The sequence below is a fragment of the Vidua chalybeata genome, chromosome 25 (genome assembly GCF_026979565.1).
Source record: "Vidua chalybeata isolate OUT-0048 chromosome 25, bVidCha1 merged haplotype, whole genome shotgun sequence".
NCBI lineage: Eukaryota > Metazoa > Chordata > Aves > Passeriformes > Viduidae > Vidua > Vidua chalybeata.
In genome coordinates this window covers 390,372-415,632 of record NC_071554.1, presented here as the reverse complement: position 1 = coordinate 415,632, position 25,261 = coordinate 390,372, and the positions used below count along the sequence as shown (strand labels likewise).

The following is a 25,261-nucleotide window of genomic DNA, read 5'->3' as shown; positions in this document are numbered from 1 at the left end:
CCGAGGCAAGCGCTCCGGGCTGGGGGGCTCAGCCCCAGCTCAGCCCCAGCGGTCGCCATGGGCTTGAGGGAGCTGCCAGGGCTGGTGCCAGCCCCGCAGAGGTGGGGGCCACGCAGTGGAGCCCTGGCTCAGCCCGACCGGCCGAGGTGTGGGACATGCCAGGGCTGGTGGGGCCGGACCTCGGGGACACGAGGCTCCGCATCCCACCGCTGTCCCCAGGGGCCACCAGGCCCAGTGGGCCTCAGGGCCTTGGGGCAGGACAGGGCTGGGGGTCCCATGGGGCACTCAGGGCCGCTGATCTGTGAGCCAAACCCACCCCCACGCCTGTACACGGCCCAGAGCACATCTCAGTACCCCAAAATCCCCCATCCCACCCATCCCTCCCACCCCTTCCCTGTGGGGTCGCTGGGCTGTCGTATGAAGTTTTATTGCCGACATGCAGGAGTAGTTCCGATGTAGTACAAAAATAACGTCTTTATACAAATTTTTTTCCTCTTTTTTTTTTCTTTTTCTTTTTTTCCTTACAACAGGCTCTGTCCCGCCGTGGCCCTGTGGCCCCTATGCCCCCTGCACCACCCCCTTCCAGTTTGCCTTAGCACAAGTGGATTGACCGGTGCTGCCACTGCAGGATCCTGGTGTGATACAGCCTCAGGGAGTCCCAGAATATTGCTTTTTGCTTTAACATTGGGGAAAAACAGTAAAAATAAACAGGGAATGAGGCAGGAGAGAACCAGAAGGAGAGAGCAGGGCCCTGCTGAGGTGCTCAGGGGCTCCCTGCCCTGCTGCTGGTGGCACAGGGGGTGATGGGCCCACGGGACAAACCCATCATCTTCAAAATAAATAAGGCGAAAGAACTGGGGCTACTGGCTCAGCTGGGCTGGTGCAGGGAGCTGGTCTGCGTTAGTGTTCACGAGGCCCTGCCTGGCCACAGGGCCTTGGCGAGGCGCAGGCAGGCCGTAATGCCCGACATGGCCAGGGAGGTGCAGGTCCAGCCCCCTGGCCCCACAAAGCCACTGCTGGGGTGGCCCAGCTTAGACCCCGTCTCCTTCCCCAGCCCGGGGCAAGAAAAGGCAACAACACGCTACAAACGTCTGCATCTCGCTCCCTGCCCACGCCCACCGTGCTGCAAGAGCTGGGCCCAGAGAGCAGTGCAGCCCCAAAAAGCAGGGCAGCGCCCCCAGCTCCAACCCTCCCTGCTCACAGGGCTGGCAGGAGGGTGACGCCAGGGCAGGGAGCAGCCAGGAGCAGGGAAGGAGACAGCTGAAGAAGGTGCTGCCGTGAGCAGGAGCCCTGGCCAGGGCACTGGGAGCCCTGGGAGCTCTGTGTGAGAACAGTTCATCTGGCAAGACAGGCATCCAGTTCATAAATGAGGCTCAGAAACAATCGTTCCTGCTCTCAGCACAGGCCAAAGCTCTTCCAGTGGCACCGGGTGACAAACCAGGATGTCCTTCCCCTGCCTTGGCATGAGGGCAGAGGCAGCCCCAGGTTTGGGCTGGGATGGCAAGAAAAGCTGGGAACAAATACAGTAGAGACTTCAGCCAGCCCCTCCTATCTCTAGGCAAATTATTTTGGGAAGCTTTTCACATTATAACTCATATATTACATCTGTACCACAACTGAGGGGGGGGAAACGCTAAATCAGAATTAATGCAACTGTAACTGCACCTGGGATATGCTACTGAAAAAATAAGATTAAATCATAGATCCTTATAAACTAAAGGAATCAGTGAGAGGTGGGAGAGGGGGCAGGGGCCTGGCGGGCCAAGTCCTGCAAAACCTTTGAACTGGGGACAGGATCTGATCCCTGCAGGCGGTGCTGCCCGGGCCGCTCCTCAACTCCTGCCTGAGGCGGTGGCCGGGCGCTCCAGTCACAGCGGTGGCCACACAGGACTGGCCAGCGTGGCCAGACCAGGCGGCACGGGAGGGCAGAAACAGATTTGATGCAGATGAAGGGAAGTGGGAGGTTTCAAGAAATTCTGCCTTTCGAGAAACCCTGATAAATCCAAGCTTATTCAAACCACACGGAGCGGGCGCCACGGGCCGGCTCCGCGCTGCACGGCCACGGCTCTGTGCCAGCAGCTTCACCCTTGGAAGTCTCCTCCTTTCCCACGGGCTTTGCTCGATCCAGAGAACAGCATGGTTAAAAAGACAAGAGAGGTAGATTACAGTCATGATCAAAAGCAGATTAGTCATCTAGGCTTCGATTTTAAAAAACAGATTCCAGAAGATGCCAAGAGGTTGCTGCTTCCAAAACTAGCTTTTCCAAAAGTCTTCTCCGTCCGGAGCGGGTGTGAGTGCGTGTCCCTGGACAGAGCTTGGGATTGCTACATTATTCCCCGTCGTGGGACACCGGTATTGCTGTAGGCTGGAGCAGGCGAGGTGAGGGCAGACTGCAGGGTGGTGCTCGTGCTCTTGGGGCGTGGGAAGCTACTTCCGGAGGTACCTCTGGGCCAGGATGGCCGCGTCCAAAGGGTTCATGGGCTGCGCGTCGTGGCCCAGGCGCCGCACCGGAGGGATGTTCCCGAACTGCCGCTTCTGCAGGAAGCTCTTGGCCTCATGCAAGGTGTTCTTCTCCTCAGCCAAGAGCAGCTGCTGCCTCATGTAATTCTCGAACTCGTACTGGGAGCACTCCTCCGTCACCTTCACCTGCAGAGACTGACCTGTCAGAGCCACGCCTGGCAGCCCCACGGCTTCTCTGACGGGCCTAACTGGGGTCCTAATGCAGGAAAGGGACCTGCTGCTGGGGACTCAGGCAGGATTTCTCGTGAGCTAGCAGTGCCACCAAGACACAGCTCTGGCCATCACAGGCAGCTCTGTCCCGACATGGCCCATCCCAACCCTGGCAGTATTGAGGCTGCAGCTGCTTGACCCCTGTCCCTGCAGCAACGTCACAGATCCTGCACGGCTGTCCCTGGGCAGCCAGGCCATGGCCGACACTTCTAGCATGAAACCGGCAGGAAAACAGGATGTTTGCTCCCATGGCAGAGCTCACTGAGAGCCAGAGCCAACACTGCTGCCTCCTCCCAGCACTGCCAGCTGTGTGAGAGGGAGTGAGCGCTGCTGGGAGCGGAGCGAGCTGCTCTCATCAGCTCCGGGGCCGAGCTCACTTCCTGGCAGCTCAGCCAGCTGGATGTGCCTCCTGCTCCCAGCAGCATCGGCCTTTCCTTCCGCTGCACAGCGTGAGGGACTCGGCTGTGTCCTCCCCGCCCTCCCCTTCCCAGCTGGGGGTGGGTGCCATCACAGACAGACTGGCACAGCAGCACAGAAGAGCAGCTCTGTGGAAAGCAGGGAAACCTACCTCCTGGGGGTTTTCGGGATTAGCCACTTGGTCATCTATGTCCGGCACCACTTGCAAAGGGCCACTCAGCGAGGACATGGACTGCCTGGAGGAGAGCACAGCATTGGGATCCAGAGCATAGCACCGGCTCAGCCACCCTCACCCAACCCCAGGGTGATCCCACTGGGATGGCCATGGCTGCCATAAGCATTTGCACAGGCCTCTCCAGCTGTATCCATCAGCACACAGTGGTGGACACATGGGATTTAAAGGCTTACTGCAGTTCCCACTCTCCTCTGGTGAGGTGAGCCAGCCACAGCTAGAACAACACAGCCTGTGTGTCCTGTCCCTCCCCTTGCACATACCAGGACGCTATGATGGAGCTGAGGGAATCCAGCACTTCAGAAGCCGTCAGCCGCTGCTGTGGGTCCAGGACCAGCAGTTTCCGGATCAAGCACACAGTGTTTTCTGAGACCCGGCCATCCCTGGGACAGACAACACAGGGTGGGCAGAGCGTGGCAGGATGGACACGCTGGGAGCACAGGCCAGGAGCTACAGGAGCCACCACTGCTCTGAGCCTGCCTCTCCTCCCCACAAACTGTCCCCCTGCTCCTGCTGTCGAATGCACACAGCCTGTTGTCGGTACTGCTGTGACCCCGGGGTGCTGAGGGGAGCTCCTCCAGCTCCAGCTGGCCCAGTAAGCCCCCCGTGGCCAGGCAGGAGGGGCAGGCTGTACTCACTCGGGGATGGTGTACTCGGCAGCCTTGATTTTGCGGAAGAGCTCCTGAGGTATGCTGTCGTAGAAGGGGAACTGGCCGTAGAGCATGGTGAAGAGCACCACCCCCAGTGCCCACATGTCGCTGGGCTTCCCACGGTACGGCCGGCCTGCGGGGAGGGGGCACACACAGCCTGAACATCCTGGAAAGCACAGCCTTGGCAACCCCCTCACCTCCCACAGCTGAAGTGCTCAGTAACTCCCACATGGGACCTTTTTTCTAAGCATTAACCAAAACACTTAAGGCTTCCCATAACATGACACCAAAACTCTTTCCAAGGCGCATCCTCTGCCAATGAGCAAATTGTCCTTCTCCATCTCCACACAAGTGTCCTCCTGTTCCCTATGGAGCAGGAATAGCCCTGCTGTGAACCAAGGGCATCAGGTAGTTGGAATGCTGCGCTGGAGTTCCCAGGTCAGTGTCCCTCACACAGAGCCACCCAGCTTGCAAGGTGGAGGGAATTTAAGGACCAGGGAGCACAGGGAAGGAGGATGCAGGAAAGAAGACTGGGAAGGATAAAGGTGAGCCCATGGAGAAGGGACTCTGACTGTGGGATGAATCTAGCACACAGCCACTGAAGCCAGATGTAAAGGCACGGAGTGTGCAGAAGGTGCTTTCTTACACAAAGGCATTTAGACAAAGATACTAGACAAACCCTAACCCTGCTGCAGCCCCAGGATGCACCTGATGGAAATGCTGCTTCTAAGCCCCTTTAATCAGCACACAGCAGCATGGATAGGGTCACAAAATCAAACCCCAGTGCTACAGCAGAGCACAGGACTCGGGGAGAGACTTCCTCTGAGTCACACAGTGAGTCACTGCTGCAGCATTTGGTATTTCTACTAATTATTCTTTGCTTTATATGCTCAGAAAAAGGCGCCTCTCCCTCCTCCTTCCAACTTTTCCTGCTGTGACATTTCAGCAGCCATCCCTCAGCAGAGACAGCTTCTCCTGGAGACCCACAACAATGATTAATTCCTCAGGCGTTCCAGCTTCCCCCTGCACAGGAGCACCGGCAATACAGAGGGATGTGCCAAGCCTGAAGGTGCTGGTGACGCCTGGAATGTCCTCAAGTAACTTCCCCCTTGATACTTGGAGGGGAACTGTAGGCTGAGCAATTTTGGGAGAGCACAGGATGGGCCCCACGGGAAGGTCTGTTGGCACACACCGGAGCTGGGGTGCAGCACAATGGCACTGAGAGCCAGGCTGGGCAGAGCAGGATGAGTCCTGAGCTAGGACTGCGCCTTGCAGGGTCTCAAGCAGCCTCAACTGTCAGAGATCAGCCAAGACAGCCTGTTCAGAGCCCCGTGGCCAGTTACACCACAGGAGTGCCCTGAGAAGAAACATGAGAAGGTAGCTAGAGGCCTGAACAGATCAGCACCCTGGAGCAGAAAGGAGCAGCTCCTTGTAGCCTCCTTCAGCCACTTGAGCCACAACTGCTCCAAGCTCCTGCAGAGCAGTTGGCTTCTATCATCCATCTGGTCACAAGGGCCTCAGGATATCCTGCAGAACAGGAAAGGCTTGCAAAAGCCCCAGGATCCACCTCCTCGCCTGCCTTTGCTCCCTTCCTTGCTGGGAGGGAAGCGCCTCAAACCTGCCTGGCAGATCAGGATGGAAGAACCCAGCTTCATTTACTGCTGCTGCCTGCACACCTGACAAAAAACCTCCTGAGGGGAGTCCACTGGGGCTGGATCTTCCAGGAGTGGCTCCCTCTGAGGCATTTCTGCAATACAGTTGCTTGGGATACCAGGAACAAGTAACTCATGCGTTAACGCCTCATATCTACAGGAGGGAGAGGCTTTGTATGCACAGTCCCACCTGTATGTGCAGCCTTCAACACTCATCTGGCTCACCTGCATGAGAGGAAAAAAACCCCAGAATGATGCCTGGGTCACTACAGTGACAACAGGACCACCCCTGCCTGCTCAAAGGCTGGTACAGGAGCACAGAATCACCAGGTTGGAAGAGACCTTCAGAATCATCGAGCCCAACCCAGCCCTAACACCTGAACTAAACCCTGGCACCCAGTGCCACATCCAGGCTTTTTTTAAACACACCAGGGATGGTGACTCCACCACCTCCCTGGGCAGACCATTCCAGTACTTTGATCACTCTTTCTGTAAAAACTTTTTCCTAATATCCAGCCTGGTCATAAAAGGAGACCAGGTTGCTCAAACACAACCCACCCCTCCTAAAGCCCTGCTGGCTGGGTCTGATACCCTGGCCATCCTGTAAGTGCTGTGTGATGAAATCAATATAAACTCTTCCATTACCTTATCAGGTACTGAGGTCAGGCTAACTGACCTATAATTACCAGGATCTTCCTTTCCACCCTTTTTGTGAATGGGTGTCACACTGGCCAGCTTCCAGTCATCTGGAACCTCCCCAGTGAGCCAGGACTGCTGGTAAATGATGGAGAGCAGCTTGGCAAGTTCATCTGCCAGCTCCCTCATCACCCTGGGGTGGATCCCATATGGTCCCAAAGATTTATGAACGGAGCAGAGATAGATGAGAGCTCATGGAGAGAAACCTCCTGAAGCAACTGGACAGAAAGCACAGCTGTTCCTGATGGCCTCATGCACTGGGAACAGTTAAAGGCAGGAGGACACCAGGGAAAGCTGCTCTGTGCTAGAGCCAGACTCTGCTCAAAGCCTCTGCTGGAGACAAGGCACAGGCCAGACTGCTCTGGCCTGCTGTCATCATTCCTTTAATTTTAAGTAACTCTTCTCAGTTGGTCCAGAAGCTGCCCAGAGGGTCACTAGCTCCCTCCTGGAAGTGAGCAGCAGCTGGAGGAACTGATGCTCTCAGTGCACAGCTGGAATACACTGACATCCTGGTGGGATCTGGACTGGCTGCCCCTCAGGCCCAGGGTTTTACCTGCAGCTTAAGGAAAGCCTCAGGAACTGAATTCTGACACCAGAAACAGAACACGTTGTCTGCAGTCAGACTCATTTGGGAACAGGCAGATTTGAATTAGCTTTGAAGTTCAGACAAGTCTTAAGAAAAAAGTCAGGCTCGCTCCTCCCCTCCAAGTTTCCCAGCTGGAAAAGCAGACCAAGTCTCCTAACTGGACCTTAATTAAGAGGCTCTCATGAAGGTGCATATGGGAACACAACAGGTGGTTTTTTTTTTGTTGTCAGGAGGCACCAAATGAGTGAAATGAGTGCTGAGGGGAATTCCTACCGCTGAGCACGTCTGGGCTGATGTAGGCAGGGCTCCCACGCTGGTCCTTCAGCAGGTCATCCTCGCTCACCAGGTGCTTCCCCAGGCAGAAGTTGGTGATGGTGATCCGGTGAGTCCTGGGGAGAAGCACAGGGGGTCAGGGAACACAGGCCATGCTGCACAGGCCATGCAGCACAGACAGCAAGTTGACTCCAGAACAGGGACTGTGCCTGTGGGGCTTTCTGGGGGGCTTGAAGTGCTGGGAGAAGACAAACAGAGCTGTAAAATGAGCTCTATCCCAAAGGGGAGGGACTCCATGCCTGCCAGCAAGGCTTGCGAGGCACTCACGGGCAGTAAAAGGCTCCTTGACAGCTGTGACAATGTCTGGGTGGCCTGTGTCAGCATGGCTGCAAGCACAGGGTGTACCTGGCTTATCTTGCAGCCTTGGCCAATCTCCCAGGAGCATCCCAGCCTGCAGCACCAGAGCTGCAGGATCTGCCCCAGGTGCTGCCTGACCACTGGAGGGCCTGACTGTCAACAAAGCTGAGGTTTATTTCAGCTGCTGATTGTGCTCTGCACTTCCCAGCTGCCATCTTCTCCACACAGCATTTTCTGGGAGCTAAGGGAAAACACCCTGTGGAAGCTGCCCCGTGCCTGGCCCCTGAGCACTGTGTGTTTACAGTCACCAGAGGAGCTGCAGGAGTTGTGATCAGACTCAGCACAACCACGCCTGTGTCACTCAAGAGTCCCACACAGGAGCCTGGTGGCAGCCCCATCTGATCCACAGGACTGCTCTGCATACACAGGTGTGCACAACAGAGAGCCTGATCAACACCCAACAACCTGACACAGAAAAGGGAGTGCTGCAGGTACACAAAATTCCTTTTTTAGTTCACCCCTAATTCCCTATGGCACTCCCAGCTCCCATTAACGATTTTTTCCAGTGCAAGTGAGCTAATTACAAAACTATTGTTCCATTAATCTTCCCTGTCATTCAGATAATTTGGATTTTAACTTACAACGTAAAGGTGTGAGTACAAAAACACTATCTGGAAGATTGAAGATTTCTTGAAAAGTATTTCACAACTAGAACCTGAGAGAATGGATTAAGTCAGTCACAATAACCAAGAAACATTTCCAGCCAATCTCACAGACAAATGAAATAGAACCAAGTGTGGGTTGGCCACGGAGGGCTGGTTATTAAAACAGACAGACTTGTGTTTAAGAAGTGTTAGCTTCAACTGTCAGGAGACTTCCCTGGCTGAATAACAAGCTGCAGGATTTGTTAAGGACTTAAAAGACTAAGTGTTCTATAGGACACCAAAATGTTCAGGGTTGCTTGGTTCTATTTAGTCCCTGAAATTTGATCTAATCTGTAATCACTCAACTCCTCCTCCACTGGCATATGAGGAAACCTGAGAGGCTTTAATGTGTGTGTGGGGAAGGAGGTCTGAGGGAGCCCCAGGTGGGATGTGCCTGCCTGGCCCTTGCAGTGCCACGTTGTTACCCTTCCTTCCCTGCCCTGAGAAGGGCCCTGGCTCTTTTGTGAGCGGGGCTGGAGCAGAACACATGGTTCTGCTCCTCTCCATGGAGATGGCTCTTACGCCTCTCCCACCCTTCCCCGTGACTCACTGCTGCACAGGCTGCAGCCCTCCCTCACCAACGCTGAGTAAAAAGCAAAAGCAGAGATGTAACACACACAGTGACTCTGGCAAGTGTGCTCAAAGCTTCAAATACCTCCCCCTGCTAGTGGGGCCCTGGGTGTAGCTCCATTGGTGGGGTGCTCCCTTGCACTCAGTGCCCAGAAAAGAAGGGAAGTTCTGCATGGATCCTTTGAAGCACCAACCTTTGTCTGCCTCTTCCAGCAAGGAGGAGAATCAAAGCAACAAGCAGAAGAGATTTATCTTCAAGGAGCTCTACAGAAACAACTTGAAACAACTTAGAGGTGGCCCTGAGAAGCAGCAGCAGCTGCGTGTGTGTGTGGGGAACCAAGAAGTTCAAGCTCTGTAGATAAAACCCGTTTCCTCTCAGTGTTAGGGAGGAGAAAGCAGCAAGCTGTGAGCCCAGCAAACCTGCAAGCTTTGTAGACTCAAAGCCTGCAGAAATCCAGCCTTCCTGCTTTTTATTCATTCCACAGAAACCCAGACAGTGTGAAAAGGATGAATTCCACTCATTCTTCAAGTAAATGCAAAACATTTAGTCAGTAATGTAATCCTGGAGGAGAGAGCAGAGGATCTGAGCTGAACTAGGCTGCCAGCTAAAGAACACAGACCCCAAGGCACTGGGCAGCTCCAAAGAGCCACCAAGCAGAGCCAGGCCACCACCCCCTGCCCTGAGGTCCTGCTGAGCTCCTGCCCCTCTCTGGGCTGGTCCCTCTGGGTCTGCACCAGCATCCAGCACCTGCCAGGCTCCAGAGGCTCCTGTCAAACCAGCAATGGAACAAGGGAGCCGTTTCACACACAAATACACACTGGACAGAAGTGCTTTTGTTTAGGTAAGTCAATATTTCACTGCTAGCAAAAACACAGCAGTGCAGCAGCCAGATCTAACACTGCTGTGATTGTAGAACAGCCAGCAGGGCTGGGAATGCCTTTAGCATGATGGAGGGTGAATGATGGGAACAGAACCAACCACCATGTTTTTTTGGTTCTTTTTAATATATATAAAAGCAGTACTTCTCTTGCAGGTTACTAAATTACTATAAAATTGAGTTTTCAGCAGTTAGAATCCAAAAAGAAGTCCTGACAAGGGGCCACTAAGCTGGGTGGGAAAAGTGAACTACCCACTATTCATTTTTGGAGATTAATTTATATAACTTTGAGCTGAATTTGTGGTTTTGCACAGCCCGCTTTCCCTTTCCCTCACCCTCCTGCACAAGAGCACTCAACAAGTGCTGCCTCTGGCTGTGTTTGTATTAGCAATCTGCTTCAAGGAAGAAACAAGACTACTGCCAGGCCAGCAGCTCTCCAGCACGCTTACCTTTTGTTTAGCACCATGTTTCCTAGTTTCAAGTCTCTGTGCACAATATTTTTCTGTAAAACACATAGGAGTATTACATGAGCAAAAGCCTATTTGTTGTACAAGTATAAATTTCATACTTGCACAAGAGCATTAAAAAGAAATCATGGCATCTGCACTCTCTGAAATAACCCAGGTCAAGGTTCCAGGTCAGGTTTCACCCTGAGTACTTTGTGCCCCTCACTTTTGATTGTAATCAGGACAGAACAAGCAAATTTGCTACCGTGAACACAAAGACAGACTTAGTGTATCCAAGAGACCTGAAACTGAAGTGTCCAGGCTTGGTTAGAGCAATCTGATGAGCATTCCTGTACCAGACCCACGCTGCACTGTCCTGTGTCACATGGGAATGAGTCAAACATCAGCAGAATCCATTTTTAGTACAATACTTTCTAGTTCATTGATCTCAAAATTTGTAGCTTGAGGTTCTGATCTTCAATCAATTTTTACACTCTGATTTATTTTGCCTCTCAAGGGAACAGTTTCTGTTTCCTGTGTTTGATCAGGCTCTGCTCTCCTCTTTGACTGCCCCTGTCTGAGGTTACCACACTGTGGTTCACCTGACCTGCCCTCAGCCCAGCTGGCCCCTCTCCACAGCCCACAAACACCACATTATCATCCAGAAACGTGAGGAGCAGGGAGGGAAGGGAATGCACTTTAGGGCTTGGGGCACGAGGTCTTATGCAGAGCACTGTTAACATCCATGCCCTGGAACCTGGCCACTGCCTGCCCCAGGAAGTTTTGAAGCATCTGCTATTGTAATGTGGGAAAACTCTGCCTCCCAGCACTGGAAGGGAGCTCTCTTTCCAAGCTCTCACCTTGTGTAATGCTTCTACCACTCGTACCACGTCATAAAATATCACCACGGTCTCCCGCTCGCTGAGTCTCTTCTCTTTAATGACATAATGCTGCAGATTGATCAGATCTGCTGTTTTGTCACTGAAATCGTGAGCACAGAGACAGTCCAACACCAGGCAAATGCGCTTCTTCATCTTTCTGACCATCCTGTTGGCTTCGAGATCTTCTATGATTTCACAGGCTCGGTCCTGTGGGGAGGCAAACACAGCAGCAACCCCTCAGGGAAGCTCCAGGGCACATGCACAGAGCCTGGCAGAATAAAGAACTCAATAACCAGGGGTGATCTCAAAATAAGCAAATGCAGTCACAGTGCTTGGTCTTTGTCCCAGGGCAGGATTTCAGAAAGATACAGGAGCTCTACTTAATGAATCACAGAACCCAAGGCTGGTTTGGGTTGGAGGGAACCTTAAGTTTCATCTCATTCCATCCCCTGCCATGAGCAGGGACACTTTTCACTACCCCAGGTTGCTCCAAGCTCTGTCCAACCTGGCCTTGAACACTTGCAGGGATGGGGCAGCAACAACTTCTCTGTGCCACGGCCTCCCCACCCTCACTAGGAAGAACTTTTCCTAGGAGGAGGAGGAGGAGGAGTGCAGAAGGCAGAGGAAGTCTCTGCTGTGCAGCTCTGTGTGCACATCAGCACTAATGCTCTTTATGCACACAGACACCTTGAGCTGAACCCAGGACAGCTCTGCAGTGGAGCAGCCTCTGGGAAAAGAGGGATCCAACAAACTGCTCATAAGAAGAACAGAAATCTCAAGGCACAATTAGCAGTTCTTCCATGACAGTAGACAAGACACAGCTGAGCTGGACATTTGGCTTATTTAAGACTTAGTACAGATGGCCTCAAGTGAAAAGTGTGTTGGTAAAATGTAACCAGCAAGTCAGGCAATACCAACACCCAAAGCAGTAATTGCTATCAGCCCCTCACATCAGTGAACAGCCCTAAAGGCACCATCAGCAACACAGTCCACTAACATAAAAACTGACCAGCACAGTGACTGGTTTAACTTGCTGAACAGTTTCTTGGCTATTTGTCCCCTTTGACAAGTTATAAACAGTACAGAGACCGAAAGCACAAATTTAATTCTAAAAGGTGCCAATTAATTTGCCAATGAAATAGCTGTTGTTCTGTCTGAAGGGGGGGGGGTGCTGAGTGCCTGTCCCCTCTGTGAATGTTCTCACATTTCCCCAAATCCTACTGTACTCTCCAGAGCTCCTGTTTGAAGCAGCAGTGGTTAACCTCAGAGTGCTGCAGCTTGGACACACAAGAGCAGGGTCAGCACGAACTGTACACTAAACAAAAGCAGCTCAATCCATCAGCAATCCCTGGCATTGCCCCAGCCTGGATGGTGACCAAGTGTACCTGGAAGAGCCCGTGATGATGGACCACTCCTTCCTGGTTGTGGAGCAGGGAAAGAAGAGAATACTCCGTGTGCAGCAGCATCTTGCCCTGTCGCTCCTCCTGGGTTTCTATTCCTTTATCACCTCTTTCTTCTAAGGTGAGAATCTTCAGGAAAAGGGAAAATGCCTTTACAGTTCCTAGAGGCACACAAGTGCCCCCAGCCCTCTCTCATTTTTGGCACTCCCATGTGTTTACAGCTGGTGGAAGTGCTCTGATGGTTGTGTCCTTGCCACAGGCCTGTCTGAAATCAGCACCATCCACAGCAGCAGCTTCATTAACATGGAAAGGTGACAGTTTGCAAATTATCCCAGGTGCTTTTTCCCTCCTGGAGCTGCCCCATTCAGGTACAGATCCAAGGGCTCTGGGAGAGCAGCACAGCAGCAGAGGCCTCACCTCAGGGCTGATCTGGACACGGATCTGGCCCTGCCAAGGGGGAGCTGCAGCAGCCACGTCCCACTGCACTGGTTCAGCCCACACCTCTCACTCACTGCTCAAGTGCTTCTGCACAGGAGCTGAAGAGCCCTGAAGGTCTGGGAGCCTGCAGTTTGCTTACCTTCAGCTGATAAAAGTCATCTGTCCCGTCCTTTCTTGCCAAACACTGAACAATACTTGGCACAGGGGAGTTACCTAAACGTGGACCTACAGCACAAAGCAGAAACAGACTTGTTTTCCCTCCAGCAGCAGTGACTAACCCAGGTTACATCAGCTGTCCCCAGTTATGTTTGCTTGCACCAAGTTCCCTTTTTTGCAGGAGCTTGAGTGCATTTTCACAAATCCAAAGCAAAAAAAAAAAAAGGTCTTGAACTCTGAAACCTTTTGGGATAATGTTTCATTTTTCTCTGGAGAAACATTTATCAAAGCCCACACATGGCCCAGCTGTTTGCAGAAATCCTAATTTCTGCATGCCTGAACCACACAGCTCTTACATTCACAGCTACACCCATGGCAACTGTTGCTGCCACACCTGGGAACACAGCTGCCACCTCTGCAGGGATGGCTCAGGGGTGTCCAAAATTAGCCCAGATTTCAAGTTAACATACAGTCTCCACTCCTCACTTTAAATCAGTTAACTCCAAATGATCTTCCACTGGTTTCCAATGTGATTGGTTTGATTTTTGACAGTTTATATAACCAATTCTGAATCAACAACTATTCTAGCAACTCTCCAGAGCTGGCAGAGTGGCCTTGCCTTGGTACATACCACTTTGAGTGACCACTAGTGAATTGTTAAGTTGCCCTCATGCTGATGTGACCACACATTACAGGTCAGCAGGGTCAAACACTGCCCCACAGCTCTAATCAAAAAAAAACCCCAATGAATTTGGTATTTTACAAAGTTTAAGAACAGAGTTCAAAAAAACCAGACCAAACCAAAAACCAAAACAAATCCCCCATGGGGATAAAATCAAGATCTCATATTTCTCTCCCAAGCCCTGCCTGCCTTGCTGCACATCCCACATCTCCTCAGCTTGGCCAGCTGCAGGAGCTCCCAGGCTGCTGCTCTGCACATCCAGCGACCTGCACTCTCAGGTAAGACACTGACTTACACACCTGCTTCCCCTCATTCCAGAGTGCCTTTTGTTTTCAGTTTTGCCACCAGCAGCCACTCTGCCAAGCGCAGAGCCCCCTCCTTGCTTACCCAGGATGAAAGGACCTGCTCTCTTGGCGTTATTCCCAGAAATCCCCGCACACAGAGCCTTTGCCTTCGCGGATGTTTCCCCAGCTCCTCTGTCCGATGCTCGCCGCTTCATCCTTGGCTCTTGAAAGAGGAGAGAGATCACATCTGATGAGCCACTGAGTTATTTTCTCTTGTTATCCCTGATTTCTACTGGAAGGCTCTCACCTACAGATGCACTGGTGGCTCTGCCTACTTGTGTGTCTACACAGCCCTGGCTCCCTGCTGACAGACCAGGGGTGGGCTGCAGGCTCAGAGCAGTTCTCGAGGCATAAATCAGCCTCGTCATTCAGGGCAACATTTCCTACAACAGTTGTTTGACAGACATAGTGGGAACAAGTCAAGATAATTAAAGCTTGTTTTACAGCAAAAACAAGTTTGCAAATTAACATATTCTAAAAGCTCTGAAAGAAGATGCCCAAGTCAGCTCTGTGTATGGGTGTCTGCTGCTGCTGCAGCCTTTTGGGGGTTCCTCCACAGAGGAGCCACATGAGGCATCACAGCCACCCACTGAGTCCCTCTGAGGCTCGAGACTGTTCCTCAAATAGCCAAGAATGCACAAAACTGACCACAAAAATCAGTGTCTTTCACCTTTCCCAACAAGGGCATAGAAAACAAGCACAATAGTTATTGTGACATTCAGTTCAGTTCACAATGTTTTTTCAAAAATGTATTTTTAGCCTTGAAAAAAGTCCCCTCTTTTTCTGTACCTCATTAGACTCTGACCTTATTACATCTCCATCTACCTACATCCAGTGCAGCTGGAATTTGGACTCCAGCACATACAACCCTGTCACCTCAGCCTCCACGTGCAGGAATCAATGCTGTGTTTAGAACAAACACAGTATTAAATGCCCCAATGGACATTCCAGTGAAAGGCAACACTGGTGACAACATGTGTGTTTTCCTGCACAACCACTATGGGCAAAACCCTATTTGATCTATTAGATGTGAATCTCATGGTTTGCACCTAGGAATTTATTCAAGGTCCATACATCACCACTGTTTAGCACCAACAACTAAAAACTCAAACCTCCTCCTTATTCAGGTAGTGCAGAAATCTGATTTCTAACGTCCATTTTCTGCTGCTCAGAATTCTAAAGAGAATTTGCACAGCCAAGACCCAAAGGGCCAAATAAATTCAAGGTTTATGACTAAAACTAAAGAAGAGTCTTGTTTCAGTTTAGCTGGAAAAGCATGTCTCAGGTAAGCTGCTGGGTGTGGTGTGAGCTCTCCACATCCATCAGCTCCAGCCAGTGGAAGCTCTGCTTCCAGTACAGCTCCTTTTCATCTCTAGATTTTAGAAAATGGCTTCAAAGACTTTTGCAAACATCTACACATTCAATGTCTGTGCTCTCACTTTTTAAATATACTTGGGGGATAGGTGAGAAGAGGAACCAAGCACAGCTCCATTTCCTTACTCAAACCCAGTCCCAGGAGTTCTTCCCTAAGAGGTTACTACAACAAACAGGGGAAAATATTTTTTGGGTTGTACATATTTGCTTTAGAAGATCCCAGGTGTTTCACCACGTAAGAGATTGATACATCACCTCCCTGTGAGTGAGTTCACTCTCTGGCAGTCCCGCCCTTTCTGTGGACACAGGCTGATCTCACTGCATTGATTCATCCAGCAGCACCTGTCCAGGACCAGCAACAGCCAGGAGATAAAGGGAGGAGCCTTGCAGCAGACTTTGCATCCCTGCACTCCTGACTCCAGCACTTTCACACCTCCACAGAGCAGTGTCACCATCCCAGTGAGCTGAACAGGACACACTTCTGACCCGCACGTGCTCCCTGCTGTTCATTCTGCATTCCTGACCCAACATCCTTCTGAACTCCTCCTCCCCTTGCACATCAGCACCTCTGCTGGAAACACCTGAGTAACACTTCCACTGGAGAAACTCCCTGCACAGGAGCTATGAGATCATTTCATTGTGGAATTCGGCTTGCTGGTGCAAATGCTGCCACTGTAATCAAAACAACCTGAGGACTCACGTAGTTCAGCATCAACTGTATCGTTACTCTTCTTCCAAACTAGGTTTTCCAACGTCTCAGGAGGCAGGAGTCGTCACCTTGGAGAAGGCTGGATGGGCAAAAGGTCGAGGACTCTGTAATGTGAAATGAGATACACTTGATGCTGTGGTTCTGGATTATTCTGATTATGATAACACTGAACCTTTATGGCCCCAAACATCTCTGTTTGTTTGGGCTTGGAAAAGGATTGAAGCTCCTGGTGAGAGAATAAATGGACTCTGGAAGTTCAGTTCCTGCACTGCTGGACAAACTCCCATGTCACCCATCTCCAAAGTGATGCAGGGCAGGCCTTTGGAGCAGGGACCAACGTGGGCTGCACTTCAAGCCCCGCCATGCAGCACCTGCCTGGGCTTCACAGCATCTCAAACACACCTGACTGAGCAGCAAGAGACTCCTTGCCACCACCAGCAGCTTTTTATCACGCTAGGAGTTAACAGAGTTCGGGTCAGATCAGCATCTGCTATCACTGTCCCTGGGATGGAGTGTTTTAAACATGGGTTTGTCCTGGTTCCTTGCAGCAATGTAAGAGGCTCTCTCTCAAGACTGATCCTGCTGACGTTAAAATGATTTTTTTTTTCAGTCTTAAGAACTGGAAAGTCCCACCTGTTTGTAGATAGATGCATCCCTTCCCCCCACTTCCAAGCTAAATCAAACCACCCTCCTCCCTTGTCCTGCCATTGGAACAAAAATGGTCCCTCACACAGACAAGGTTACAAGCCCAGCACAGAAATTTATACTTAATTTTGATGTGACATATGGGATATATCAAACATCTCACTAGAGAAGCCAGTCCAAAGCCTCCCAGTGTGCTAGCTAGGGCTTTAATAGAATTATGAATCAATTAATTTGGGGACCTAAATGTAATGCCTTTTAATTATATAGCCTAAGGAAATTGTTTAATTCCTGAATTACTGCATGTCCCAGTGCCTGGTGTAACAACAATGGAAAACACGAGATGAGGAAAGCCCTTTTCATCCTAGAATAAGGAACAAGCAGGTCCTGCAGTCCAGCAGCCACAGCTCAGAGCTGGAGCTGGAAAAGGTACCTTTGGGGCATGAGCAGAATTACTCAGCAGCACAGAAACCACTCATGGCTCCAGAGCAGTTGATCCAGCCCCCACTGCACTTTTGGGGGGCTTGTCTTGCACCAAGGGCACAGCACGAGCTCAGGGGTGGTTACACTTCTTGTGTGAGGACTGGGAACCCCAAAGTGCTCGACCCTGCTGCTGTGATGAGCTCATCATGGTGAATAAGGCAGCGGATGGGCTGGGAACCAGCAGCAGGCGACAGAGCCCAAGAGCACCTGCTGGAAGTTCAGGACTGCTGAGAAGCTGCTCCTTCGAGGAGCTCACACCATTCCAGGGCCCTGCCTCTGGAGCCCACAGATGGAGACATTCTGCCACCCCCTGCAGCAGCATTCCTGCCCAGCGTTCCCTCCTGAAGCCAAAAGCTGCAGCATTTGGGATGAAGCTGGAGAGCTGCTCCGCAGGTTTTTGTCCCTCTTTGTGCAGCCTTCAAGTTTGCAAAAATAAAGCTAAAAAATAGAATCACATGAGCAGCATCAGGCTGCACCTTTTCCCACCCAAATACCACAGTGGGCAGTATTTATCAGTGATGGTTAATCCAAGGTCACATTTAAGCCTGGCTCACGGGAAGCTGTGTTGGACATGACCTAAAAACCTCCATGAACAAAACATTAAATGGGTAAAAGCTGGAGCACGGCCCAGCTTCCCACATGGAACACCAGCAGGTCAGTGTCACTGCAAGGAGCAACCATCCCAGTGTTGCCTCACTCCTTCCCGGGCAGACCCGGCCAGGAACAGCTCAGACCCGAGTCATCAGCACGCCCAGGGACAGAGCCTCGGCTCTCAGTGGAAAAGCTTCCCTGAGAACAGGCGGAGTTTGGACCAGGCAGGCCTGCGGAGGAGTCACTGGCTGGGGGATTAAAGGGAATGTTTGCGGGGCAGATCCCAAGGAAAGCAGGCTGTTGCATTAAGTGTATGAAATTTGGTCAAAAACACACCCCTTGTGTCCCAGCTGGTCCTCAAGAGACCAGGAGCACATGCAGAGACCTCGAAGACCAAGAAGACATCATCCCACCCTGGGAGCAGGGAGAGGAGAGTCACCCACCAAGTGTATCCAAAGGCTTTCTAGCTTTTCTTCCTTCTCAAAAGGTGAAATTTCTGCCCCCCTCATCCACAGCCCACCCATATCCTCTTCCTCCCACGCCACACACAGAATGATCTAGGGGGGAAACTGAGCAAGGAAGTCATGTGTGCTAGCATGTACTTCATTAAGCTGATGTGCATTTTAATACTTAAATGACCCTTAATCAGGCAAAAGTTTCTTTTTGGACACAGTGTCCTTCAAAGTTTCAGTCACAGGACTTTTGTTTTGTTCTTCAGCACCAAACCAGGCCCATCCTGTCTGTGCTGTCCCTCCTGCAGCCAGCTCAGCCTTCCCGACACCAGCCAGGAACAATTTCATCCCTAAAGATAATGTGGAATGCACAGGGGAAGACTCAGCCCTTCCCTGGCTCCTTGCTCATCATCTCACATGGGCATGTGGGGAGGAGGAGTGGGGGCATCAGGGTGGGCTCCACTCCTCTCCCTCTGCACAGCATGGGGGAGATTCCTTATGCAGGAATGTTAAGTTACTGAAGGCTCTGGGAGTTGAACCACTCTCCAAGAGAAGTAATAATATATATATATATAAAAAAAGCCCATTGGATGACTCAGTCCAGCCTGTGTTCCGCTGCGCTGCCCTTCCAGGAAGGGAAGCCTGCTCCCGAAACAGAGCCCTGACTCACAGGGTTCTTGGAACCGAGAGGAGACTCATTCAACTTCTTCCCTAAGCGAGAAGTTCGCTCAAAACCAGGCACAGAGTTTCTCAGCCCACAGGAGTAGGAAGAATCCTGGGGCGCTGGGACAGCCCTGTGCTGTTGGAAGGCACCCAGGGGAGTCTGGACTCGCTGAGCTCTACGAGCTGGGAGACAGGAACACCTCTGAGCCGCCCCACTGGAGATCCTCCTTCCTCAGCCCAACCTCTGGATCGGCTGAATCCCAGGCACAAGGCACAGCCAGCACCTGGGAGCCCCTGCAGGAGCCCAGCACACCTTACCTCCACCCACATCCAGCTGTCGTCAGTCTCCAGCTCCTCAGGGACAAAAAGGGCTTCCACAGGCCAAGTCACACATCAGGGAAAGCAAATTCCATCCTGGCTGCCCCCCCAGCAGCCAGGGAAACTCTGAAGCACAGGGTTCCAGTGCGTAATTACGGCGCAAGCAACAAGCCAGGCTTTCTTCAAGCCCTTCTGATGCATCAACACATGAGATAGCCAAGGACTCATCTCTGGGAGTTCCCTCTTTGGTTACATAAACACCAACCTCAGCTTAACCCGTTCGTGCTGCAGCACAGGCCACATCCAGCAGGAAAAATCCCCATTCCAGCACAACACCCTCACAGCAGCAGCCTGGAAATGCAGCTGCAGCACTTGAGGCTGCACCGCTGCCCCAGCACGTGAGTCCCTGACCCGGTCTGTGCCTGCAGTCAGGCCGTGCTCACCTTCCAAACCCCACCAGGGGTGAGCGGTGGCTTCTATGACAAGGTTTAATTTCTCACTGATTGCCTCTGACACTATCAGTGTGCCACAAGCCCCTGCAGCAGGACCTCTGTGTGCACAGAGTGTGACCCACACACGTGCTGCCACTTCCCAGCGAGGTGTGGCTGCAGTTTCTTTCAGCAGTGACTCATCTGGCCCTACCTGGAGACAAACGTGTTGAAGTTACCTGCACACACTGCCAGGCCTACGCTACTGACAGGAACTGCACGCTCATGAAAAAATATTAACCAAAACAGCCTGTTTCACACAGAAAATGGCCACACAGAGCCTACTCTCCAGCAAGAGCTCCCAGGCAGGAAGGAGACACACACTGTACCTGCCTGGAGCACCTGGAGCCTCTGCACAGGTAGCATCCCCTGAGCTCAGTGGGCAGCTCAGGCACAATCCCCAGGGCTGTTCCTATTCCTAGTCACAGAATAGTTTGGGTTGGGAGGGACCTTAAAGGCCCTTCCACCCTCCTGCCATGGTTAAAGAGACTTTTCACTACCCCAGGTTGCTCCAAGCCCCGTCCAACTTGGCCTGGAACATTTCCAGGGATGGGGCAGTCACAGCTTCTCTGGGTAACCTGTGCCAGGGCCTCCCCACCCTCAGAGGCAGGAGTTTCTCCCTAATATCCCATCTAAGCCTGCCCTCTAGCAGTGTAAAGCCATGCCCCCTTGTCCTGTCACTTGAGGCTCTTCTAAGTAGTCTCTGTCCATCTTTCTTGTAGCCCATTCAGGCACTGGAAGGGGCAGTTATGTCACCCTGAAAGCTCTCTTCTCCAGGCTGAACAGCCCCAATTCCCTCATAGCAGAAGCTCTCTGATCAGGTTGGTGCCTCCTCTGGACTCGCTCCAGCAGGTCGATGCCTTTCTGTGCTGAATCCCAGCACAGCTTGGTACCTATGAGGCTTCCCTTGCCTGTCCCAAGCTCTGAAACACCCTGAGGGTCACAGCCCAGCTGAACTTTGCTTTTAAGAAGCACAATTATGAGATCAAACCCTCAGCATGGATACCACAGAGAAACAAATCAAAGGATGCAGCACGAGCCCTCCAGCAACGGGGAAATGCGTCCTGAATCCTGAGTGCTGCCAGCCCAGGGCTCCATGCCAGCAGGTGAGTGCTCCCCTGCTGTCCCTCGGGCCACGCCTCACCTGGGTGCCAGCCACCTCACCTGGGTGCCAGCCACCTCCTCACCTGGGTGCCAGCCACCTCCTCACCTGTGCCCCACGGTGTCCCTGCTGTCTCAGAGCAGCCAGCTGTCCCACGGCACACGGCAGAGGGGTGGTGGCTCAGCCCCACCACATCAGGCAGTGTGCTCTGCTCTGGCTTCTCCAGCTCCCTCTGGACGTGGGATTGCAGCCCGAGGCCCCCAGCACACCTGTTCGTACCAGCAGATGTTAAGGCCATACATTAAGGCTCTGAACAAGCAAAGAACTGAATGCCCAACTCGGGTGCAGCACATTTCAGCACAGCCTGGGCAGGAGGGAGCAGCTGGATGGGCACAACCCAAAGCCCCCGTGCAGGGGGTGGAGATGATGGCCCATGAGGTCCCCCCAGCAGGGAGACCTCTCACACACCCTCAGCCCTGCACAGGCAGCAGGGCTCCCAAAGGCCACGACCAGAGAGGGCCAGCACCCCCAGCCCCTCAGGCGAGCTCCCACGGAGCGCAGGGCAGGGCCCCTCCCTGCTCTGACACCTGCTGATGTTACTCACCCTCACTCAGAGGCGCAGCCCTCACCTACTCACCCACTGCTGGGGCACACGAGGCTCCTCCTCGGCACAGAGCTCCCAAAACTCTAAATTCAAAGGTTCCTGCCCAGACTCGGGGCAAACCCAGCCCCAGTCACGGGCTGCGCCTCCTTGGGCCTCGCAGACCTGCCCCCGTGCTGGCAGCACCGCCCCAGCCCCCCGCCGGGACAGCACCGAGCCGAGCCGGGCGGCCAAGGCCCCAGAGCCGCCGGCACCTGGGGGCTGCCCCGGCCCGGTCCCGGCCCGGTGGGCGAACGGTACCACCGGTACCACCGGAGCGCCTCCCCGCAGCGCCCGGCCCGGCCCAACGCACAGGGGGACCGGCATGGGGACGGGCCCCGGGGCCATGTCCCGCTGATCCCCGCTTCCCCCTCGCTGCCCCCGCGGTCCCGGCTCCCCCGCTCTCCTCACCCCTCACTCAGCCGCGGCCCGGTTCCCCCGCTCTCCTCACCCCTCACTCAGCCGCGGCCCGGCGCGGCTCCCCCGCTCTCCTCACCCCTCACTCAGCCGCGGCCCGGCGCGGTTCCCCCGCTCTCCTCACCCCTCACTCAGCCGCGGCCCGGCGCGGTTCCCCCGCTCTCCTCACCCCTCACTCACCCATGGCCCCGGGCCCGGCCCGGCCTCGCTCCGCTCCGGCGGCCGCCTGGCACCGGAAGTGACGCACCGCCACCGCCCCCCGCCGCCAGCCCGCCCCCTGCCGGCCGCCGCCGGAACGGGGAAACGGCGGCGCTGATTGGGCGACGGCGACAGCGCGGGCGGTGATTGGAGGACAGCCCGGGGGCCGGACCGGGCTTTGCGGCGGGCCCTCATTGGTTGGGACGTGCAGCGGAGAGGGAAGCAAGCAGCGGACGCTGATTGGCTGTGGTGCGATGAACCCGTCGCTGATTGGCTCAGGCTGGGGCCAGGCGCCCGCAAGGCTGGTGAGCACGCGGGAGAGTCGAACGCGCCGTGATTGGCCAGGGGGCGGGGCGTGTCCAGATGGCCCCGCCCACACAGCACGTGGGCCCCGCCCACAGAGCCCCGCCCGGCGGAACCGGGACCCCCAAACCGGGACCCCCGAACTGGGACACCCGGACTGGGACCCCCCGGACTGGGAGCACAGAAGCCCCGCTCTCCGAGCCCCGGGCTGGAAGCCCCCGGGCTGGGCCCCCCGCTCTGCCCGGCGCTGCTGCCCGGCCGCAGGGCCGTGCAAACACGCACCCCGGGGCACGGGCACGGCCAGGCTCCGCTCGCAGAGCCACAGGGCTCCGTGTCCCGCGGGGCCCCTGTGGGAACAGGCTGTGGTGGGCTGCAGACTTTGGTAGCACCGCGGGGTTTGGTGACGGAGGGGCGGGAAGTGGAGGAGCCGGCAGTGCCAGCATCCTGCGTCCTGGTTTTTGAGGCACACGGTGCTGCCCCTTCCCCTGCATGCTCCCCTTCGTCTCGCTCTCCTCCGAGCACAGACCAGAACCGGCCCCTGCCCAGCTCAGCACCCGTGGCTGCAGCTCCCAGGGCAGCCATGCTGGTGACAGCAGGTCCTTTGCTCAGGAGGCAAGGAAAGCCCGAGCCAGGGGCGGTGGCATGGCAGCTCTGGTCCTTCGGCCATTGGAGGAGGGACACGAGCAGCTGCCAACGGAGCAGGAAACGAGCAGAGAGACCACAGAGCCTTCAAGTGGTGTTATTCACTACAAAAACCAGTCCCGCTCCTCTGCAGCTGGGGGGAACAGCAAGACCCTCAGTTCCCTGGGGGAGAATGCAGGTGGGGGGACGCGGCGTGGGACGGAGGGAGCTGGCAGTCCATCAAAGGGGCACCTCCATCGCAGGCCCATCCCGGGTCCGTGCCGGCTGCCGTGGGCAGCGCCACGTCCTCTCACTTGTGCTTGGCATGAGGGAACTCCCTGCGGCCCTTGTCGCGGCCCCCGAAGAACCGCACCCTGTGGATGGCCCGCAGCTGCTCCTCGATGGTGGCCCGGATGTCCACCTCGTCGGGGATGTGCACGTAGCGGACGTTCCTGCCGGTCACGAAGAGCTCGTCCAGCCGGGACACGGCGCCCCGCCTGTCCGTGAAGGTCACCTCGGCCAGGCGCACGTTCATGAAGGCGTCCACGCTGGTGACGCGCCCCGCGGCCGCGCTCTCGTCGCGCAGCTCCACGGTGGTGACGCGGCCGCGCAGGCCCTGCAGCAGGATCACCAGGCTGTTCTCGGCGATGGTGCGCTCCTTCAGGGAGTGGCTCACCTCCATGGCGGCTGCGGCAGGACAGGGGGCCGGGGACAGGGGCTGGGGACACCCAGCTGCTGTGCCTCACACCGAGCAGCCCCTTCCCATGGGCCTGCACGCACACGGGCACGTGGACCAAATCCTGCCCACGGGCCAGCCCCTAAACACACACCTGCACACACACACACCTGTACATGGACCAAATCCTGCCCACGGGCCAGCCCCTGCACACACACCTGAACATGGACCAGCCCCTGCACACACACCTGAACACACACACACCTGTCCATGGACCAAATCCTGCCCACGGGCCAGCCCCTAAACACACACCTGAACATGGACCAGCCCCTGCACACACACCTGAACACGGACCAGCCCCTGCACACACACCTGCACACACACACACCTGTACATGGACCAAATCCTGCCCACGGGCCAGCCCCTGCACACACACCTGTACACGGACCAACCCCTGCACACACACCTGAACACACACACACCTGTACATGGATCAGCCCCTGCACACACACCTGTCCGTGGGCCAGTCCCTGCACACACACCTGCCCACGGACCATCCCCTGCACACTGTAAAACCCTCAAACGCTGCCCGGCACGCACACACCCCGCACACACGCTGTGTGCTCCCCGGCACGCACACGGCCCCTTTCACGCTCACCTGCACGCTCACCTGCTCTCCCGCCATTGCTCGCCGCCCCTCTCCCCGGTCTCCCCCATCCTCCTCGCCCCCCGCTCCACTCACGCTGGGGCGTCCCGCGTCCCCCCGCCCTCTCCCTGCCCTCGCCCCCTCCGCACTGCCGGTCCCCCCCCGCTGTCCCCCCCCCGGGTCCCCCCCGGTCCCCTCCCGTTCCCCCCCCCGCGCACCGGGCCCTCCCCCGCGCACTCACGCGCCGCCGCCTTCCCGCGCGCTCGCCCGCGCCGCCCCGCCCCTCGCGCACGCGCGGCCACGCCCCTCGCCCCGCCCCGCCGGCTGGAAGGGGCGGGGCGGCTCCGCGCGGTGTCCGCGTGTCCCAATGTCCGTGTGTCCCGGTGTCCGTGTGTCCCAATGTCCGTGTGTCCCGGTGTGTCCGTGTGTCCCGGTGTGTCCGTGTGTCCCGGTGTGTCCGTGTGTCCCAATGTCCGTGTGTCCCGGTGTCCGTGTGTCCCAATGTCCGTGTGTCCCGGTGTCCGTGTGTCCCGGTGTGTCCGTGTGTCCCGGTGTGTCCGTGTGTCCCAATGTCCGTGTGTCCCGATGTCCGCGCGTCCCGGTGTCCGTGTGTCCCAATGTCCGTGTGCCCCGGTGTCCCCGCTGTCCCCGTGTCCGTGTGTCCCAATGTCCGTGTGTCCCGGTGACCATGTGTCCCGGTGTCCGTGTGTCCCGATGTCCGCGTGTCCCGGTGACCGTGTGTCCCGGTGTGTCCGTGTGTCCCGGTGACCGTGTGTCCCGGTGTCCGCGTGTCCCAATGTCCGTGTGTCCCGGTGACCGTGTGTCCCGGTGTGTCCGTGTGTCCCG

The 25,261-nt window shown here is 55.0% G+C and overlaps 2 protein-coding genes across 2 annotated transcripts; both read right to left on the bottom strand.

The window, feature by feature from the left end:
* Positions 1-1,577: 1,577 nt before the first annotated feature.
* STK40 (serine/threonine kinase 40) lies at positions 1,578-22,230 on the bottom strand. Its single transcript, XM_053964646.1, has 12 exons — positions 22,152-22,230; positions 16,167-16,279; positions 14,136-14,255; positions 13,050-13,135; positions 12,458-12,601; positions 11,052-11,279; positions 10,195-10,247; positions 7,237-7,352; positions 4,018-4,162; positions 3,643-3,762; positions 3,299-3,383; positions 1,578-2,646 (listed from the first exon to the last, which is right to left on the bottom strand). Exons 3-12 carry the CDS (start codon positions 14,245-14,247, stop codon positions 2,428-2,430), a joined length of 1,308 nt encoding a protein of 435 aa, XP_053820621.1. The 5' UTR covers positions 14,248-14,255; positions 16,167-16,279; positions 22,152-22,230; the 3' UTR covers positions 1,578-2,427.
* Positions 22,231-23,195: 965 nt separating this feature from the next.
* On the bottom strand, positions 23,196-24,706 carry LSM10 (LSM10, U7 small nuclear RNA associated). The gene is made up of 2 exons (XM_053964823.1): positions 24,657-24,706; positions 23,196-23,780 (listed from the first exon to the last, which is right to left on the bottom strand). The coding sequence occupies exon 2, from the start codon at positions 23,773-23,775 to the stop codon at positions 23,404-23,406; it is 372 nt and encodes a 123-aa protein (XP_053820798.1). The 5' UTR covers positions 23,776-23,780; positions 24,657-24,706; the 3' UTR covers positions 23,196-23,403.
* Positions 24,707-25,261: the final 555 nt, after the last annotated feature.